This window comes from Carlito syrichta, unplaced genomic scaffold (genome assembly GCF_000164805.1).
Source record: "Carlito syrichta isolate Samal-C Ts95f unplaced genomic scaffold, Tarsius_syrichta-2.0.1 Scaffold304746, whole genome shotgun sequence".
Classification (NCBI taxonomy): domain Eukaryota; kingdom Metazoa; phylum Chordata; class Mammalia; order Primates; family Tarsiidae; genus Carlito; species Carlito syrichta.
The window spans coordinates 277324-299680 of record NW_007248842.1 but is presented as its reverse complement, the minus strand read 5'-3'; the positions used below and the strand labels follow the sequence as shown (position 1 = coordinate 299680).

The 22357-nt window shown below is 38.8% G+C and overlaps 1 protein-coding gene across 1 annotated transcript in view; it reads right to left on the bottom strand.

Annotated features, from left to right (window-relative positions):
- Nucleotides 1-980: 980 nt before the first annotated feature.
- PPP2R2A (protein phosphatase 2 regulatory subunit Balpha) overlaps nt 981-22357 on the bottom strand; it is an 80675-nt gene continuing 59298 nt past the window's right edge. The window contains exons 4-10 of the mRNA XM_008060856.2: nt 17789-17954; nt 13116-13228; nt 12206-12383; nt 10171-10335; nt 9091-9260; nt 6101-6192; nt 981-3030 (exon numbers count right to left, since the gene is read on the bottom strand). Coding sequence (XP_008059047.2) covers nt 2751-3030; nt 6101-6192; nt 9091-9260; nt 10171-10335; nt 12206-12383; nt 13116-13228; nt 17789-17954 — 1164 coding nt within the window. The 3' untranslated portion in view covers nt 981-2750. The remainder of the gene's footprint in view (nt 3031-6100; nt 6193-9090; nt 9261-10170; nt 10336-12205; nt 12384-13115; nt 13229-17788; nt 17955-22357) is intronic.

The following is a 22357-nucleotide window of genomic DNA, read 5'->3' as shown; positions in this document are numbered from 1 at the left end:
TATCACTAAAAAATGCATCACCAGCACTGCTTAGCTTTCACAACACACAATTGCCTAAGACTCAACACATAAAAGTTACACACTAAAAGCACCTCAGTTTTCATATTTCTAGCTTTCTTTAGGAATATTCCTAACCAGAATAACTTTCATTTGGTTAAAAAAAAAAAATCCTCTTAACTTTGAAAGGAAAAAAGTGCATGGATGCAATTTTTTATTCCAAGAGACTAAGGGCATTACAGAAGCTTAATATCCAGTAGTTAGTTGTTATATAAACACATATCTATAGCGTTTTATAAAATAACTATTCTTATCGCCCAGCCACTAAATAAAGATCAAAGGAGGTTAACAAAACGAAAATCCTTTTTACCTACCACAATCTTTTAAAAAAGGTTACGAGAAAGGATGGAACATGTGTATGTTTATTAGTGGCAAGAGAATAGGAAATACAAGCAACTTGACAAGACTGTTTATTCTAAGTATAATATTTATTAATAAAAAGATTAATCATTACCATATAAAATGAGTGGCTGGGCTTATAGTTTGCTACACCGAAGAAATTAAAAAATTAATACTTGAGAATAATGTTACAATAATTTATAATAGCATTCCTTAATAGAGGCATTTTAACTTTAGCAATATCATTTCTCTTAAATATATAAACTAACCTTTAGTGTTATGGATGAAAATCGTCATAGCTACCAATGAATCAACAGACTTTCCAAGCACTGTATGGTGGTGTTATCTCAAGACATACAACCAAACTTTAGGGAAACCTCCCAAAGAGATCTTCTGGAAAATTTTCAATCAGAACACAGGAAGAATCACTGTTTGGTACTTATGGCAGGGGGAATATCCCACTTGCAAGTGTGATGGATGATAAATAACACAAATTGCCAATGTAGCTAAGATCGCCAGATAAATTAGTAAAAGTGCCATTAAGAATTGTCAGACATGTGTTTAAATACAAATTCAAATCTGTGAAGTTCAAAAGATACAGTAATTTTATTACATAAAACTTCTCCTGTGTGCTTGAAATGTTAACTCACAAGACATAATCTTTGTCATAGTGCTGAGGGAATCATGGCCAACTCATTGAATCATTTTTCATTATCGAAGAAAAGAACAATAGGCAGTGGACACAGAAGCAGCACTCAGAGTCCTCTGAAATTCAAGGCTGTTATGTTACTGCTCAACCAAAATAGACCACCATTCTCTAATAATATAAATGCCTGTTCATCTTTTAAAAATAAAGTCCATCTTTTCTCCATTAAAGCTTCTGTAAGACTGACAAAGGTACATTCTACCTATTAAAAAATAGGAGTACTCTTCATCTTTGGATAAGGTATCACAACTCAGGAAAAATGTAGTCATATACAGATGACCAGATTTTATTTGAGGCAGCTGTTGGAGTTCATTAAGCACTTTTTGAACACTGTACCTTGAAAAGTTTGACTTTAATATAGCTTTGGAAAACCAAAAATATAAGAAAAATATCTGTGGCAAAGTACATCTCATTCTGATTTGATAGCAGTCAAATACAAAAAAAGGTATTTAGTGCAGTGTCAATTTTATCTATGCAAATCACTTGAGTTTAGTTTTCTGCTATGTGATTGAATGACAAAAGAAGTTTTTAAGTTGTTAAAAACGTTCTACAAGTCTTTGACTGAGAATTTTGTAAGGCAAAAATGAAATGAAACACTGTAAAAAGTCTTTAAAACTTAGGTTCTACAATGTTGGTTCCCATTTACAATTTCATTAACAGATGATGAGTATAGATACAATGTATCCGATACCCTCAATAATCACAATAAAAAAACCTCTAGTAGTATGTATAGATTGTGAAATCCTTAACACCAATATATATTCAAAACATGTTTGCACAGAACCAATACCTCTTTCTTCTCCACTTGTTAAAAAAAATTTAACAAAAATACGAATAAAACAATGGAAACCTATTTCATTTCACTGCGCCCAAGGGTATGACACAAAATATTGGTTTAAAGAGGTAGGTTAAAAATAAAAGAAAACCAGATTCTCCATTCTTTGTCACTTTTATTCAGTAGTAGTTTTTTTTCCTTATTTTCAGTGCCAGACATGGCAAGGAGTGATTACAGCCAACTGTTATTAAAACATTTGTTCTTAACACATGCCCCCTTTAGATCACTGACCCCAAACTGACTCATTTTGTGTGCTTTCATTCTTTCTTTTTTTTACTATACCACCACCAAGACTGGGTGGAGGGGCAAGGGTAAGAGAGATGAAGGGAAGAGTCCAGGAGGCCAGAAGAGGAGGAATGCTACAAGCCACAGTAAGAATGAGCTGTATTTAATTTAAAAAATGGGGGAAGGGGTGTACCCCACAGATGATACAGTAATGAGGATACACAATTAAATCCCATAGCATGACTGAAGGCTTTCACTGGGTTTGACGTCATCACAATGGAAGGCATAGAGAGTGGAGTAAATCAATGCTGACACAGTCCAATCTAGTCCACTAGGCAAGACGGTGCAAGAAGTCATTTAAGTTGAAAGTGCCCTACCCTCACCTAAATGGCTAGCAGGCATGGAGAAGACCACAGTGATGAAGCACAGAGCTTTCTCCACGTAGCTATGCGATGTGTTGTCGAACGGCACACTGTCGAACACTGGAAAGGGGCGCCACAATGAACCTCTCTCTCTTATAGGTACGAATGCTAGATTCAACTATCTCAACTAAGCAGGAAGTGGGCTCTTCTGCTAGGAACGCCAACCCTAATTCACTTTGTCTTGAAATATATACAGATTGTTTGTAGTAGCTACAGCAATGATATTTTCCTTGGGGTGCCAGGCTGTGTGGAGGATTTTCTTGTTGAAGTCGAGGCTGTCGACACTTATTTCATCCTTCTTTCGCTTGCCGCTGGCGCAGACTTTGCGTGGCTTCAGAACCGTGCGAGGCTTATTGTTTTCCCGTGATGCTTCTAGGGTTATGTCTCTCTTTGTGTTTCTGTCAAACATTCTGAAGAAATTATTGTATGATCCAGTCATGACAACACTGCAAATGTAAACAGAACACTCAGTCAAGCCAGCAGAACAAGAGACTGTTTTCAAGTAAAATGATTCGGTGATTAAACCAAGTGTAGTGCTTCACAGGAAACACACTTCAAGCAGATTTGAACTATGGGACAGGGCTGCTGTTATCATCTCAATCACTGGAATACACCAGAAATACAGTACTAGTTAATTCATTTTTTTGCCAACTACTCCCTTTCATGACTACCAAAAAGTTGATAGTATCCTTAAGAAAAAAGTTTATAGTACCAAATTGTCTTCACTGAGTATTTCTGCAACTAAAGGCTGTGTGAACATCCATACCAGCCAGCTTCTCAAAACAGCAACCATCTGTGGAACTCATAGCTTCTGAAACTAAAAATAACTAAAACCAACAATAACAACAATAAAAAACACTTGAAATAACTTTTCACAAGAAACCAATGGTTTATGATTTAAATTTGTTCTTAGCGGTCTGATTCAGATAGTCACATCTTATGAATGCTTACAGTATTAAGAATCTGATCGTAAGATTATTTGGGAAGCCAAGGCAAGAGGACTGCCTGAGCCTGGGGGTTCGAGACTATCCTGGGCAACTTAGTGAGACCTCGTCGCTACAATAAATCACAAAAGCTAGCCGGGCATGGTGGCATGTGTCTGTGGTTCCAGCTGCTTGGAAGGCTGAGGCGAAAGGATCAGCCGAACCCAACAGGTCAAGGTTGCGGTGGCCGTGAGAGTGCCCCTGTGCCACCTGTATTCCAGCCGGGGCTTGACAAGTGAGACTCCAACTCAAAAAAACCAGTAGTTTTATTTTTATTAACAGAAAATCATTTTACTTACACTACTACATACATTTTAAGCAAGTATGTGTAAATGTTATCAGCTAACAGGAGGGCCAAATTCTGAGGCTGCCCAAACTGTCCATTACTGCTCAACATTCCTCCGCACCTCACAGATGGAACTTCCCAAGGCTGATGTCCTTGGTGATCTGGAGAGGGTCTGCTGCTACCACTATGTAGCACATGGTACCAATTATTATTGCAAATTACAGAATATAAGGAAACTGCTCAAAATAATGCTTATTATACAAAGGTCATCTATTAAATACAAATAATTATAATCTATTTAGTAATGTCAATTCCCCCCAAAGGACACTTGACAACAGTTTTAATAAAACTCAAGTTGATGCGGTGTGTCCCTGCAGATAATAAAACCTGATTTCTTTTCAAATGTAGGCTAATATCCCCCCCCATTATCTGAATTTGTGAGGTTTTAATGAATTAGGACACCTAGTTGAAGGCTATTTGTAACTTTTTTTCTTTAGTTGGAGTCTAACTCTGTCACCCAGGCTGGAGTGCAGTGGCATGTTTACACGGCTACCCCAGCATCAACTTGCTGGGCTCCTGCGATCCTTCTGCCTCAGCTTTTCAAGTAGCCGGAACGACAGGCACGCGCTACTGCACCCAGTGAATTTTTGATTTATTGTGGAGACAAGGTCTTGCCAAGTTGCCTGGGTGAGAAACATCCTACTGGCCTGCGTTCTTCAGAAGTCCCATAATCACAAAAGACAAGGAGAAAATGAAGAACTGAGTAAAATATAAGATATGACAACTAAATGTAACATACGATCTTGAATTAGACACTGGGTCAGGTATTTGTTTTCTGTACTATAAAGGACACGACTACAATAATGGAAAGATCTGAGGGATCTGTGGGCTGGATGGCAGTACAGCACGCATACTGCTGCTTCACATGCTGCGCTGTCATTATTTTGGAGAGTGTCTTTGTCTTTCAGAAAATACCCAATAAATAACTTAGGCTGATGGGCATCGTTTCTGGAATTTACTCCCATTTGGTGCACAAGAAAAAAAGTGTGTGTGTGTGTACACGTGTACTTATATCAGACAGATACAGCTATAAATAAACAAAAGGACAAGAGACCATGATACAGCAAATAGCAAAGGCTAAACAGAGTTATTTTACCAAATTTTCTCTAACTCTGAAATTATTTCCAAAAAATTTTAGCATTAAGGGAAATAAGTAACTTACTATTGATGATATAACATTAACTTAAAATTGCTAACAATATACTCAAACAATATGACAGAGATAGTTGTGGCAGTGTACTGAATTTTAGTGTAACAGTGTTTTTTCCTCTTCCAATTTATTAATTTCTTTCCTTTCCTTCCTCGTTGATGTCTCAGGATTAACAGCGGCACTCAAAGGCAACATTTGCTTATTTCTACTAATATGACTCCAGGTTTACTGCAGCCAGCCTATTACTGGTCCTCATGTCAAAAAGCAGACAACGACTGTATTAACCAGACAAAAGAAAGCATCCAAGTTGTACTGTCCGCTATAACACATAACAGCATAAAGCCTGAATCGTATCAAGCTGTAGGATAAAACTATTGCCAAATAAAGTACATCTAGTTACTTTAAATGCAAGTTTAAATAATTCCAAAATTGTTCTATTTTACTATTTTCTGTTCTATTGGTAAATAAATTCTGACAACTAAGATTGAGAGCAAGACCTATTTATCTTCGGAAATAATGGCAACATTTTGATGATACTGAAAATGAATCATGCTGTGGCAAAACTGGAAATGATAAAATGCATAACTACTCATGATAAATGGTTGAGATACTATATATGAGTTACTACTTATATGAGGTCATACTGCAACTGGAAAAACTGGTGTATAATAATCCAGGTTAAATATCTGTCCGCTAAATTTTTCTAAAACCAGTATAATGGTAGAATAAAACTAAACTGAAATCTCATCAATTTATCTGTTATCATGTCAGAAATGTGACTTATCTGGTTCATAATAGAAAAAGTCAAGACATTTAAGTAAAAATTTAGATATCAAGATTTTTGTGTATTTTTGTATTTACTAGTGAAACACAATGCTCAATTTTTACCTGCCAGTAGTGTTATACTATATCCAAAAGATCAGTAAATTTACTTCAAGGAATCTCTGGCAACAAACAAAATTAGGACTTTGAATAAAACTAAGTTTTTTCCTCTAATAAAATTCATATTTGAATGAATTCTAGTTAAAATCAATTACCTGTCAGATCCATTCCAACAACATTCGAATTTGTCAAATATGCAGTCATTTTCATACAGTGAACAGAGTTTACTTCTGAGGTATTCATGAACCTGGGAGCAAAACACACATGTATCGATCACACGTATACTTGGTTTACCTAAAGATCTAACCACTGAAATTAGGAAAATTAATTTAAAAGTCTGCAATTAAATAAAAAGACATATAGACACATACACACATCTTTTTAAAATTATTAAATTTCAATCGTCTTAGTAACAATAAAGGTATCTTACACTTTTATAAACACACAAGCCCCTGCCAGGTAGACACATTTTCTACAGTATGACAAAGACTAACTCCCTCTGGGCATGGCACACATACCCTTAATAAGCCTGAATAAAACATTCAGGCCAGAAAACATTTAAAGATGGCACAGACAAGAAACTAATAAAAAAATTATAGCAATATCTGGTTATCACTACTTGGCTTTCAGTTTATCAGCTTCTGGTAACAACACTGAATATGTACTTTCTCTCCTTTTTAAAATACAATTTTCTGGGCATAAATTAAATGCATGTGCTATGCAATAGCATAATTAATGCCTGGTTTGGTGATAAATTATATGGTCATTCTAGGTATGCATTGTAGAAAATTTGATAGCATCACTTGATATTACTTATACAATATCAAAAGCTAGTAAAGAACGTGCCTGTTTGTTGTGATTGAAGAAAAAACAAAGTATCTATCTTACTATCTTTTTTTAAGGAGACCCATTAAAGAGAAATAATGACAGAAGTGAGTAAGTACCTTCTAAATGCTTAGCATTCTCTATTCTACAGGAAAGAAGCTAAACTCATTTTCAGGGTCCATCTTAACTTCACGTATCGGCCAGGTGCAGTGGCTCACACCTGTAATCCCAGCACTCTGGGAGGACAAAGTGGGAGGGTTACGTGAGCCCAGGAGGCTGAGACTAGCCTGGGCAACACAGCAAGGCCCGTCTCCACAAAAGATCCAAAGGTCAGCTGGGCATGAGGGTGCTCTCCTGGAGTCCCAGCTATTGAGAGGCTGACACGGCAGGATCGCCTTGCGCCCAGGAGTTCAAGGCTGTGGTGAGCCGTGATCACGCCACCGCACTTCAGCCTGGTGACAGTGAGACCCTGGCTCAAAAACAAAGAAACCAACAAAACTTTATATACAGTGGAATGATCCAGGCCATGTCTATGTGACATAATGTGAAAATCTGTAAGAAAAGAGGAACTGCAACCCATACAGGGTTAGGATCCAAGTGAGCATATGGCCAGGTGCAACGGCGAACGCCTGTAATCCCAACACTTAGAGAGGCTGAGGCGGGTAGAATGCTTGAGCCCAGGAGTTTGAGACCAGCCTGGGCAACACAGCGTGTCCCTACAACAACAGCAACAACAACAAAGCCAGGTGTGGTGGCACGTGCCTGCAGTCTCAGACATTTGGGATGCTGAGCTGAAAGGGGTCACCTGAGCCTCGGAAGTCGAGGCCGCCATGAGCTATGAGCATCGTGATCATACCACTGCACACCAACCGGGATGACAGAGTGAGAATCGACTCAAAAAAAAGTGAACATGTAATACAAAAAGGTAGTAATACCAAAAATACCCTTCTATCACAAAAACTCAGTAAGACACTTGTATAAACTCAATAAAAATAGTTGTGCCTATATAAGATACATTTTTATACAACGTGACTCAAGCACTAATCCAATTCAGCATAGGCAGAAAATAGTAAATCAGGTAGATCATCGTAATTCAGCAACATTTGGGAAAGCATGTAGCATAGGGTTTTTCATGAAACAATCTGAGTATAAAGCCAAGGTTCAGAGCAAGTATTCTCCATGGGAACGAGATGACAGTGAGGATGACAAGGGGATCCATCTGTCTGGGGTTACACAGTTGTTCCTTGGCATACACAGGGGGGTTGGTTCCAGGACACCAGTGTGTACCCAATCTGTAGTTAGCCCTGCAGAGCTCTTGTCTATGGAAAGTTCCACCCTCCATATATGCAAGTTTGGCATCTAATGAATACTCTTATCTTTTATCTGTAGTTGGTTGAAAGAAAATCTGTGTTTAAGTGGATCCACGCAGTCAAACCTATGTTATTCAATGGTCAACCAAATTTTCAAAACAGAGGAGTCATTTCATCACTGGTTTTAGTTTCAATGCAGTATTTATTCTGAAAATTCAAATACTAACTTAAAAAATCTTGAGTGGTTTATGTTTGTCAAAGAAGATTTAAAAGTTTGAAAAACATCGTTCCAATTGTATTGAGAACATATACCACAAAGAAGGTACTACCGAAAAATCCTGCATTCCTAATGCAGTGTTAGGTGTTTTCTACATTGCAGCAGTCCTGAGCCCAACACAGGTTATGCTGGCCTCCACCCTGTTCTGGGCTGTGTCCTTCCCTTCTCTACCTCTGACGCAGTGGGCATGGATCAATGGGAGTGGCCGGCTGACAAGAGCATTAAGAACTGACACTCGCAACAGATAGGCAACTCGTAAAGCCACTGCTGAGCTTTCAAGCCCTCCTCCTTAAGCTTAAGACAACGGCTATCTGCCAAAAGGCAGAATACCAGTCCACTAGACTCGGCATGCCAAATTTAAGCTCCCGTTCAACTATGCCTGCACATAAGCCCACCGGAGCACGAGCACCTTTCCGGGAATGGCCACTCTCCCCAGTCCTCTTCCTTCCCCACTTTCAATGTATGTGACAGCGGGGGAAAAACACTTGTCACTACTGAACCAGTGGGCAGCAAAATAACACTGCAACTGCAAAATTGAAGCAACAACACAACCCATGTAAGTGTATATACATTGAACAGAAGGGAAAGCAACGTACTCATGGATCTCTGAGGGAGAAAGCCTAATGGTGAACAAACACTGTTATTAGGATTAATCCCTAGTACAAAATCCTTCTCTATGAACACTTGAAAGTAAATAGGGTATATGCTCATTTAAAGAAAAAACTGCAAATACCTGGTATGTTTCCACAGGCCTGTTTTCCATATTTAAGTCCCAAATTTTGACTGACAAATAGTCTCTAGTCATCATATATCGACCACTATGGCTGAATTTTACATCAGAAATAGAGGAGATGATTTCGGAAAAAAATGACCTGTTACTGGGATCTTCAGGTTCTTCAAACACTAAAAACAAAACAACAAAAAAGGGCAAGGTATACAATATTCTGGCTTGGACAAAGCATTTCCTAAAACAACTATTCACAAATTCCCTACGGTTGAAGTAAAATGACAGGCTACTAAGGAAATGAAAAACAACTCTCTGGCTAGAATTCCCCTGAAATTTTCTTAAGAGAACGACAATACTGAAAGTGAAGATGCAAAAGTATGCAGTGTACTTCCAGAGTCGCATGGCAAATTTAGCAGAACCAGACTCACCTGAACCTTCTGACTTCAATGCACCAGGTTGGTACGTTCTGCAACATACCACTCACTGACTCTGTTTATGTCACCACAAGAAACATGCCATCCTCACCCATCCACATTCATATCAGGATTTTGTTTTCTAGTGGCCAGGTAAAATCATTTTGGTAACACGCATGTACCAATTTTCATGAGTTTTAGAAATACTCAAAATGAAGACAAAAATACTGCAATCCCTTAGAGTCTTTTAACCCAGTGTTTTTCAAACTTTTTTTTTTCCAAAGCCAATACAATCTATTCTCTGAAGAAATCTTAGGACGCTCAAAACAGAAAGGGAGGAAAGGAGGAATGAGGAGGGAAAACTGGAAAGAAAGGAAGTGCTCTAGCTGTATACAGAGATGGAGAACCTAACCGTAAGTTCTAGCAGCATTCCACTAGAAACATATATGTATTGGGGATTAACACATATGTCCCCAAGAAAGCCTGACTATGTGCTGCCAGGGAATAACCTATGGCGCCTCACACAGACACAGGCGGTTTTTCAAAGGGTCCAAGAGACCCTGGACACACAGGTTCGAGGCTTGAAAACCTCTGTAATTGTACTCACCATGCCTGAGGCTCATTTCAGACAAAGAGAATGTTACTGTTTGACAGAAAGACGCAATGGACTTACGTTTAGAATGCCTATCGCAGAGGGCAGATGCCCTCATGTCACACAACCGAATAGTTCCTTTACTGCTGCTGTATACAAATGTGTTACAGCTGTTTGGATGGAATTCTGCTGCTGTGATCACCTCAGTTAGCTCTTCCATATTGGCAGGCTTGATATCCACAATATCTGGATAGCATTTTATTAAGGAACTTACACTCAGAAAAAAGGGCAAATATAATTCGACATTTCTCAAACCTAAAATCCACTCACAGACAGAACCTGCCCAAGTACTGACTCTGCTTGCACTTCACTCTTCACGGGCAGTAGCATTAAAACGCCTTTTCACGTTGACAGGGAAAGGAAAGGGGCTCTCTTGTACATGGCTGGTAGAGTCTGAGTTATGGTAAAGCTTCGTTAATTTTCCAAATGGTATCTACTGAGACAATATGTATATTAACAGTAGTAGTAACAGCTGAAAAAAGTTGTCAACAAAAAAAGTTAGAAACAAACACATGCATATACATCTCTGTATTTATATGCATATATTACATGCAGGTACACAGGAACATATGCTTATTTTTGACACACTTGTATATTAACAGAAGAATTTCAGGAATATATTATAAACAGTAGACATGGGGCTTAGAAGTATTTCTTCAGTTAGAAATATTTCTATTGACCTGATTATACATCATGACTTCCATGAATTTCTTTTCCCAACCCCAATGAAACTGTTTTGTAACTAAAAATTTAAATATAATACCTCACAGATTTGATTCTTTTAAATTTTTTTTATTTTTATTTTTATTTTTTATTTTTGAGTTGGAGTCTCACTCTGTCACCCAGACTGGAGTGCAGTGGCCGCTCCCGGCCACCACAGCCTCGACCTGCTGGGCTCCAGGGATCCTTCCGCCTCAGCCTTCCAAGTAGCCGGAATTACAGGCATGCGCTACCATGCCCGGCTGATTTTTTGATTTATTGTAGAGATGAGGTCTCGCTGCCCAGGCGGGTCTCGGACCTGCGGGCTCAGGCAATCCACTCACCTCAGTCTCCCAAAGGCACAGGATTACAGGCTGAGCCACCGAGCCCGGCTAAATCTTTTTAAATAAGAGACAAGGTTCATGCTCTGTTGCCCAGGCTCACTACAGCCTTGAACTCCTGGGCTCAAGTGGCCCATCTGTCACAGCCTCCTCCAAGTGCCAACACAACAAGCTTTTTTTTTTTTTAAAGAGGTCTGGCTATGTTACCCAGGCTGGGTTTAAACCCCTGGTCTCATGTGATCTCCTTCCTCAGCCCCCAAAGTGCTGGGATTACAGCAGTGAGCCACCATGATTGGCCATCACAAATTGGATATTTTTAAGCAGAAACATTCAAGTTAAAAAAATTCCTATTTTCATAGACAGAACAGACACATTCCTTACAATGAGATGAATCCTATTTTTAAATCAATACATTATGCCCCGTTGGAGAATCAATTGAGTCTAGGCGTTTGAGATCAGCCTGGGCAACAAAGTGAGATCTTGTCTCTATTTAAATAAATAAATACATACATCATGCCCTTTATGTTTATCAAATAACTTCCTCTAGTGTTTACTCAAACACCAAAAGAAAGAGAGGCCACATATATAAAAAGAAAAGAAGGATCAAATTACATTAAGAAGGAATGAAAATAAATGCAATTCTGGCCGGGCTCAGTGGCTCAGCCTGTAATCCCAGCACTCTGGGAGGCCAAGGCAAATGGATTGCCTTGAGCCTGTGGGTTCGAGACCAGCCCAGGCAACTTGGCTAGACCTCGTCACTACAACAAAAAATCAAAAATTAGCCAGGTGTGGTAGCACACACCTGTGGTTCCAGCTACTTGGAAGGCTGAGGCGGAAAGATCACCAGAGCCCAGCAGGTCAATGCTGTGGTGGTCTTCAGTGTGCCACTGCACTCCAGCCTGGGTGACAAAATGAGACTCCAACAATCATCGATCAATCAATCAATCAATCCAATATTGACACAATATGCTTTCTTTACCAAACACTAAAAAATGGAAACCAAATGGAATGGATACTAAAACTTCTATCTGTAATTTCCAGATGCCAAAGATTAATCCGCAAATCGTCTGCAGATAAATATGTTTCATAATCACTATTAATAGAAATTGAGTTGATGTGATATGTATGAGCATTGGCAAATATTCTTCGTGGACTGGCCTCGACCATTAGATCCATGGGCCTAAAGACTGGCACCTGTCAATAAGACACACAGAAAACAGAAATTACAAAGGCTCACTGTTTCAACCTGCTGGTAAGGTTCAGACAGTTTCATTATTTTAGCTTTTCAGAAACATAAAACGGTACTACGCTACACTGATTTGGTTTTAAAGCAACTGATGTTGATCCTTTCAAGTGATGAAACGAGAAGAAAAACAAACAATTTATCCTCTTTTACCAATAGGAATACTATTAGAATTTGCATTCTTAGTTCTAATCTTTTGCTTGAAAACATGCCAAGCTAATAAATGTTTACAGTTCAAATTAAAGAAGCTAAAAAGAAAACCCACAGCATCGAATTCTTGGTACCTTTAAGCTACAACTATAAGATCTGCTCTTTTTGTCAGTGGTATCTCTCAGGAAAAGGAAAAAAAAAGATTTGGTCTATATTTTTGATCTCCAAAGAAAATTAATCTTGAAACTTCACCTTGCTATAGCTGTCATTTTAACCATTTTAACCATGAGATTAAAAGAATATGTTACAGTGTGAAACACAGTCTTGTGTTTGAGCCTTGGTTCTGTCCCTGACTTCAGCGAGACCACTATGTAGGTCAGTTTCTATGTTTATATGGGCGTTACCCAATATTCTATCTGATTACAGAATTACTGAGGAGGGAAGGATACATTGTAATTATTCCTATTTCAAGTTCTGCTCAGGATCTAGGCTATGTGGTATGAATACTATCATATCTTTTTTTACACACTTACTCGTAGTGTGGTCACTGTAGTAGGATCTCTATACCTTCCATCTTCCTCTTTCAAGTTATACCCTTCCGGTCTCTTGTCCCTTTCGCTGATTTTCCATAATTTTATAGTTTTATCTGAGGAGAGATTAAAGAAAGTTCTTAAAATTAAAAAGGGCAAAACTGATAGAAGAAAAACATGCTATGGCATTTAAAGGAAGCCATTTCATATTTCACCTAAAAGGATTTTAAGGAGATAAAAGACCTGTATCTGACTTACTAAAACATTTCCTATTAATCAAGTGAATAAAAACATATATATACATGGAAATAAAGTACAGAAATCACACATTTGTACATTAATGGCACTCATGTAAAATTCCATGTGCAATTCATACCAAGTCACAACTAGTTCTCTCTCCTTTAAAATAACTAAAGCTAGAGGAAAAAATTGTGTAGGTATGTGTATGCAAACACAGATAGGTATATAAATACGTATATACATATACTCAATTTTTAATAACTTTAAAGAGAATTACCAATGAAGTCAGTTAAGCTGCCTGTTAATTAGAATTAAAATGGCAAAGTGTTATCTCCCTTGGTCTCACTTGCTAGCAGATTCTATCAAAGACCCCACAGAGTCCTTCACAGGATTAGATGCCGCCTTTTAAAATCTATCTTTTCCTCTCTTGCATCAGGGACTCATAAGCAGGAAACAGGATCTGAAGAAAATTGACTAAAATCTTATGCCCCCAAGTCCTTCAAGAAGACAAAATTCCCAGGTATCAAGAATATACAGCCAGGTGTGGTGAGTCATGACTGTAATCCCAGCACTTTGGGAGCTGGAGGCGAGAGAACTGCCTGTGCCCACAGGTTTGAGACCAGCCTGGGAAAAATGTGACATCTCGCCTCTACAATTAAAACAAACAAACAAACAAACAAAAAACTTAGCTGGGCATAATGGTGTATGCCTGTAACAGTATCTTTTTTTTTTTTTTGAGTTGGAGTCTTACTCCTACCCCGGCGATCCTTCCACCTCAGCTCCCCAAGTAGCTGGAACTACAGGTGTGCGCCACCATGCCTGGCTAATCTTTGCGATTTATTGTAGAGCCAAGGTCTCACCAAGTTGTCCTGGCTAGTCCTGAACCCCTGAGCTCAAGTAATCCTCTCACCTTGGCCTCCCAAAGTGTTGGGATTACAGGCTTGAGCCACCATGCCCGGCCAAAATAGCATCTTTTAAAAAATAAACTTTTATTTTGAAATTAAGTTCAGATGTACAGAAAAGCTTTAAAAATTGTAATGCTCCCATATACCCTTCACCTGGTTTCTTTTAATGCCAACATCTTACACCAGCAGTCCCCAACCTTTTGACACCAGGGACTGGTTTCAGAGAAGACAATTTTTCCATGGACAGGAAGGAGGGGGCTGTTGTGGGCTGCTTCCAACACACACATTTATTGCGTATTTTATTTCTATTAGGATTACATTGTAATATATAATGAAACAATGATACAACTCACCATAAAAAGCAAAAAATAGTGCAGATGGGAGTGGTAAATAAAGTAATGGGCAGGCCGTTCGTGGACTAAAACTCAGCTTCAGATCCTGACCTAAAGCCTGCCACCAGATGTAGCTATACAACTGAATTCATCAACTCATTTGCCACTCACTGACAGGGCTTTGACCTGAGTCTGTACTGTCAGTTTGATATGAGTCATTAGGGTCTCTGTGCAGCCCAACCTGTGCTAATGTTAATCGGTATTTGTAGCTGCTCCCCAGTGCCAGCATCACCACCTCAGCCCCACCTCAGATCACCAGGCATGGATTAGGTTCTCATAAGGAGCAGGCAACCTAAATCCCTCACATGCGCAGTTCACAATAGGGTCTGTGCGCCTATGGAGAATCTAATGCCGCCTCTGATCTGACAGAAGGCAGAGCTCAGGCAATAATGCAAGCGATGGGGAACAGCTGTAAATACAGATGAAGTTTTGCTCACCTGCTGCTCACCTCCTGCTAAATAGCCCCGGCTCCTAACCAGTCTGTGGCCCAGGGGTTGGGGAACCCTGTCTTATGCAACCATTTGTCAAAATCAAGAAATTAACATGCATCTTACTGTTAACTCAACTACAGTCCTCACTCATGTTTCTTTTCTTTTCTTTTCTTTTTTGAGTTGAAGTCTCACTCTGTCACCCAGGCTGGAGGGTAGTGGCATCCTCCCAGCCACTGCAGCCTCGACCTACTGGGCTCAGGCGATTCTTTCACCTCAGCCTTCCAAGTAGCTGGAACTACAAGCACACGCCACACGCCCAGCTAATTTTTTTATTTATTGTAGAGATGAGGTCTCGCCAAGTTACCCAGGTTGGTCTCGAACCCACGAGCTCAGGTAATCCCCCTTGCCTCAGTCTCCCAAAGTGCTGGGATGACAGGCTGAGCCATCAGGTCCGGCCTCTCACTGATATTTCATCAGGTTTTCCGCTAACATGCCTTTCCTGTTCCAGGATCCAAACAACACTGCATCTAGTTACCAAGTTTCCTTAGTCCCTCCAACTTTAACAGTTTCTCAGACTTTCCTTAATTTCCTTGAGCTGGACAGTTTTGAGTAGTGGTGGCCAGGTGTTTTGTAGGAAATCCCTCAACTGGTTTTGCCTGCTGTTGTCTCATGATCAGACTGAGACAATGGAGTTTCAGGAAGAATGCAGGGGTGAAGTGACTTCTCATGGTATCATTTAAGAGGATTAATGTTTACCACCATGGCTGATCCCTCCTCGCAGTGCTAACTCTTGTCACTTGGTTACGATAGAGTCTGCCAGGTTCCCTACTGTATAGAGAATGCCTCTTGCTACACTCTATTCTTTGGAAGTGAGTCACTAAGTCCAGCCGATGCTTAAAGGGAGCATCAGTTAACCCGTCCGTAGGGAGCATTATGTATCCACATATTATCTAGATTCTCCTGCAAGAAGCATCCCTTCTCCCAACTTATTTACTTAATCATTTACTAATGTCACTATGGATGCATGTATGTCTATTTAAAACTCTGTTATAATCCTAAAATAGTATTCTTATATCTTAAAAAATAGCGTATAAAGCCATTTTGTGAAAGCACTTAAAAACAACTCTTGGAGAAGGATGCCAGGGACCCTCTGGCCTGGTCAACCTGACCTGCCTTGTAGAGAAGAGCACGGCCGTTGCCCCTGCAGATGCCCTTCTCAAAGACGAGTGTAAACAGAGAAAAGCTGCTAACTTCATGACGTGCAATCCATTACTTCTTCCAAACCCTATGTAATCTTGTTTCTAATTAAATTACAGTTAAATCATATGTTTTTTGTGTGTTACTTGCTTCATGTATGTCTATATATACACAGATATGAGCCTAGCCTAAGTCCTGTATTTTGGGAAATATTTGTTCTAAAATCACTATATGAAGATAATGATGTCTTGTGACCTGTTTAAATCCATCATTCCTATTAAAAATCCAGATACAGAAACCACAATATATTTAACACATTTTCAGATGAGACAATATTAGTTAGTGGTTCCTAATAGTTTTATAGGATGGTTTAAAAATTCTTTTCCAATAACAGAAACTAATACAAAATCAAAATCCTTACGCTCTGCAGTAGTGGTTGTTTTCACCTGCAATTTTTGGCCCATATGGGGAGGTATGTGAGAATAACCAAACTCCGTGAAACTACACAAGATCCTGCAAATATACACTCTTCAAAGAGGGAAATATTCTCAATAAGGTCTGTTCCTTCCAAAACTGTCATTCTGTGGTGTTTCCCTAAACTGTCAACACTACTAGCCAGAGTGCAGCAAAAGTCCCTGTGTCCCTCTTGCCACATGTTTCTTTTGTGGGGATGCAGTTTTACAGAGCATCCTAAAAACTTCTTATCAACAAGCTGTTAAAACACAATCTACTTATAAGTGAACTTTATATTATTCATATAGTCAAGACCCATGGTCAACATGGTCAGAGTGACAGAAGATTAAAGGGAAAGAATAAAAACACTTGAAAAAACTAAATGAACTGAAGCCATAAGAAGGTGATATGAAGTCATTACACAATTCTAATTCTCACTGAACAACTTTGTATATACGAGACAACACTTCTTACAGTTATGTGGCACGTTGGGAAGACGGCAATCTGCTGGTGGGAGTCAAGTAAGGAGTGTGTTCTCCTAGAGAGCACCCTGAAGGAAGATGCCATCCTCTGAGGGAGTATTCTGATTCACAGTTTGAAATACCTTGGTATTGTCAGGGTACTCTTAAAAAGGAGGAAGAAAGGAAACTAACATGTTTTGGGCATCTGCACTCTTTATGTATTCAAAGAGTTATCAAAACTACCATCTCCTGTTTGCTGATGAGGAAACTTCAACTCAGTGTTAGAAAGCTGCCCAAGGTTACGACACTAAGAAGTGGGAGAATCAGTATCTGACTTAAATCCAAAGTTGTAGCAGCCCATTCTTTTCACGAGGTGTCTACTAAACAAGACATGGTGGATCCTGAAAATCTAAAAACTGTAAGTGAACAACAAAAAAGCAAAGAAGTAGGATCTGCACTGTATACAGAAAAGGAAAATGTCCTTTGCTCAGATTTCTGTTCACAGAGTTCTCTTAACAACACTCTCTCTGGAAAGGGAAGAGTACATTCTGGGGGACGTGCACCCTAGGCACGCAAAAAGGAAAGATGTCTACTTACCATTGGTGGACAGTAAGAACTGAGCGGCATTCTTCTGGGGCAACCACCTAATTTTGTTGATCTTTTCTTCTATTTCTAAACTTTTCAAGTAGTCAAACTCTGGTTCATGGCTCTGGAAGGTGCTGTAAACATTATATTCTCCTCTGCTATGAGACTGGATTTTGTTCTAAAATGGAAACAAAAATATTTGGACTATTGTTGAAAAATACTTCAAAATAATCAAACATGTAGTCCATTCCAACACACCCTGAAAATTCTAGACAGCCCAGCCAAAGAAAATCAAAACAAGCAAACAACAACAACAAAAAACAGGCTAATAAAGCTCAATAAATAAGCAAGCCCAATTCATTAGGAAAATGGTGACATTAAAATGTAAATCAATCTGATTACTAATTTACTATTTTATATTTAACAGTACAGAAGCATACTGATGAAAAAACTCTGAGCGTCCACAATGAGGAAGATCATTCAAAAAGTAATGACTAAAGAAAAGCTTGCTCAGAAACAGCTGGCTGAGGCACACCTCCTTTCTCTGCCCACTTGAAGACCAGTTCCCAGTCTTTCTGATGCCTGCTGAAAAACTCTTAAAAGAGCTCTAGGAAATGCAGTGACCCCCATCTCAACCCAATTTCTCACCCTAATATCACTGTTCTAGACAACTCTGGTCCGGATCAAGTCCATATTCAGCATTACTCAGCAATGGTCCATTCACCCCCACCAAAACTGCTTATCCTCCTTAAATTAGCCTTCTTATGAACCTTGCACACACTGATACTTAATTTCATTTAGAATCAGTTTTAAAGAATGTAATTGAAACTGCTGAATAAAGAGACTACTTGTGAACTATTTCAGTTAACACTAATACCTCAGCAAAAGTAAGAATTATAATCATGTTCAGAATTTCATCTTCTGACCTATCAGGACGCGATCAAAAAGACGTGATCAAAAATGTTTTCATCAAAAAACCATTGAAAATCTAGTTCAAAGAAGAACCTATGGGAAAATAGTTTAAATAAAAAAATAAAATTGGATATTACTGATAGTCAACTATTTTAAGTGAAAGTGAGTTATCTAGCAAAATGTTTATGATTACTTGGTAATAAAAAATAGCCTATTTTATTCTCTGTATCAAAAGAAAACCTCATTGAATCATCCTGAAAATGTACGTTTTAAGTTTAAAATGCATGTATGTTTTTCCCGGCAGCTTGATGATCTCTCAATGGTTCATTCATGGATCCAGCTATATTTGAACCCCTGAACAGCAGTAGCAATTATTAGTGAGTGGGTCTGCCAATGTTAAGAAGACAGAATGAACCTCAAAACGTAATCCACACTGGGCACGCACAAGGAGCAAAAATCAGACTCAGGGTGTTGGTCTCATTATCATGCTCGTACAACCAATTAGCCCAATCCATTACACATATATAATCAAATATCACTTTAGAATTCCATAAATCTCCACCTATAATTACTCACCCAATCTCACAAGGTTTATCATTATACTCTCCAAGGAAATTGAGATACACCGAGCAGCAATTCGATTTTTAATATGAATGCTATTTTACACTTTGGTTTTCATTTCATTCTTAAACAAGATACTATAGTGTATAGTACTATGTACACCAGGCCCTAGAGAAATACAGATCTGATAACCTTCAAGTAACTTATAGATGTAAAACTTTAGTCAAAAGTGGAAACTTAGGTCCGTGCAACTCAGGTAAGCAATGTAAAGAGCCAGCACAAACCACACACTGTATCTGGTGTGAGTAAAGAAAAGCACAAATCTGCAAAAATAGTCTGAAACAGAAACAGAAAGTCATCCTGAAGACTCAAGGACAACAACATGGGTCTAAACGTGACCTCTAAACATAAACCACAAACAAAATCACACAGGTGTCTGGCAGTCTCAGTGGACTCAAGAAGCATCTCTCTTTGCAACAGGAAAAAAAGATATCAGATAAGGAGAAAATTATGGCTAAAAAACTGAAGATGCCAGATTGAGCACATGCACTAGCATCTCCTTGCTCCTGAAACTTTATGAAGATTATGGTCAAATAATTTTTTAAAAAGAAACAAGTCCACAGGACAAAGAATAATGGCAGAAACGACAGCCGCTGTAACAAAATAGAACAGGCTATGAACAGATGTGTCTGAGTGGTAACTGACAGCAGGCGCAGAGCATACATACCCTTAGCCAGAACGACTTTTCCCAACACTTGGGGAGGGGTGTTCAGATTCTCGAGATAATGACAGCACTGTTCTCTGTATGAATTGACTATAGTGAGAAGTCTAAATAAAAATAAACATAATTTTATGTCCTCTGCACTGTGCCACTCAAATGAGAATACATTAAAGTCAAGGAAGGCGCCAGGCTTGGTGGCTCAGCCTGTAATCTCAGCACTTTGGGAGGTTGAGGCGAGTGGGCTGCCTGAGCCCGTAGGTTTGAGACCCGCCCAGGCAACTTGGCAAGATCTCGTCTCTACAATAAAACAAAAATTAGCCAGGCGTGGTAGCGCACACCTGTAGTTCCCGCTACTTGGAAGGCGGAGGCGGAAGGATCACTGGAGCCCAGCAGGTCGAGGCTGCTGTGGCCGGGAGCGTGCCACTGCACTCCAGCCTGGGTGACAGAGTGAGAATCCAACTCAAAAAAAAAAAAAAAAAAAAGGTCAAGGAAGGCATTTTGGGTTTGTTTTAAAATCTCTCCTCAGTCAGGGAGACCTTGATACCTCCTTGGACACTGCAGATGGGTTTACTTGTATAGCTTTTCCAGTTCCCTCTCTTTTTCTTAGCCTGCCTTTACAATCACTATGAGAATCTATTTTCTTAACCACACAATCTACTTATGCAAAATTTTCTAAAATCACTTTAGATGTGCTTTATTTTCCAGCGCCTACAGCAGTGGCTGGCATGTATAACAGGCATTCAACAAGGATTTTCAAAACCAGGACTCAGAATGAGGTGTAAGACATACTTCACACATTAAAAACATAGACCACTAGCCATACAGTGAGCATCTATGGCACCTAAGGAAGTGAACTTTAAAACTTATTTATTTTTAATTAATTTACATTTACTTATGTTAAGGTGGTAAAGTGGATGTTATTCAAAGTGGGCCATGGGGATACCTGGTCTTGCAGTGGGGAAGAGACATGTACTCAATTCCCAATTAATTTAAATGTAAGTATCTACATAAACCTAGCAACTACCATACTAGCCATTGGTGTACAGCTCTAAACAATAACACGAATACCTTTCATTGACCTTACGACAGAAAAATACTTATACAAAACAGAAAAAGCAATAACCATAAGAAAAATATTAATAATTTTATTATATAAATAGCATCTACTTATAAAAATACACCATTCAGAAAATTAAAAGGTAAGTCACAGAACAGAAGATAGTCCCCTCAAATATAACTGACAGAGAGTTCATATGCAAAAAGTATAAAGGAAACCTAAAAATCAGTAAGAAAAATGACATCCAGTAGAAAAATTATAAAGGATTTTAATAGGACACTTCACAAAAGATGACATCCAAAATAGTCAATAAACATACAGGGAAGTTCAACCTCAATGATGATCAAGAAAGCACAGATAAAAATCGCAATAGGATACACTAATAACCCCCAAATGTTCGGCATTTAAAAAGATTGATAATACAAAGCATTGGCAAATGTGGAGCAGTCAGAAAATTCATATATTGCTCATGGGAATAAAAACTGGCGGAATCACTTTTTACAGCGATGCCTGCTCACACTGACCGCCTACCCCAGAGTACAATAATTTCACTCATGATTGCATACCAAAAACATAAGCAAGAGCGACATTTTTCTTAACAGTCACAATCTAGAACAACATAAGCTAAATTGTAGATTCCATTCATAAAAAGTTCTAAAACCACAGGCCAAATCAAGTGAGAAGATATAAGGAAAGAAAAAGGAAGAGATGGGTCTATGGAAGTATGTTTGCTATGTGATAAACCACTCACATTTTATGCACTTTTCTGTGTATATTTAAATAAAGATTTAAACAACACACCACACAAATGGTGCAGCCACTACAGACAACAATGTGGAAGTTCTTTTCCCCACAAAATCTAAAAATGTAACTACAACTACCATATAACCCAACAATCCCACTTCTACATTTTTATTTAAAAAAAAAACAAAAAACTGAAAGCGGGACCTCAGAGAGATATTGGTACATTCATGTTTGTAACAGCATTATCCTCAAGTGCCAAAAGGTGTGAGTAACCCAAATGTCCATTGATAGATGAATGGATAAAGAAAATGTGGTCTATGCAAGCAACGGTATATTATTCTGCTCTAAAAAAGGAAGAAAAAAAAAAGAACATATTTTCCAGCTCTTGTGAGCTTGGTTAAAAATAAAAAAGGAAATACCGCTGAGTGAAATAAGCAGTCATCATCAAAAACTGCATGACGCCACTCATACCCAGTGTCTATCGTAGCTAAGCTCATAGCACTGGAAAGTTGCATGGTGGCTGGCAGGAGCTGGTGAGAGCAGAAGGTGAATTCCATGGGTGAAGAGCTTCAGTCATACCAGGTGT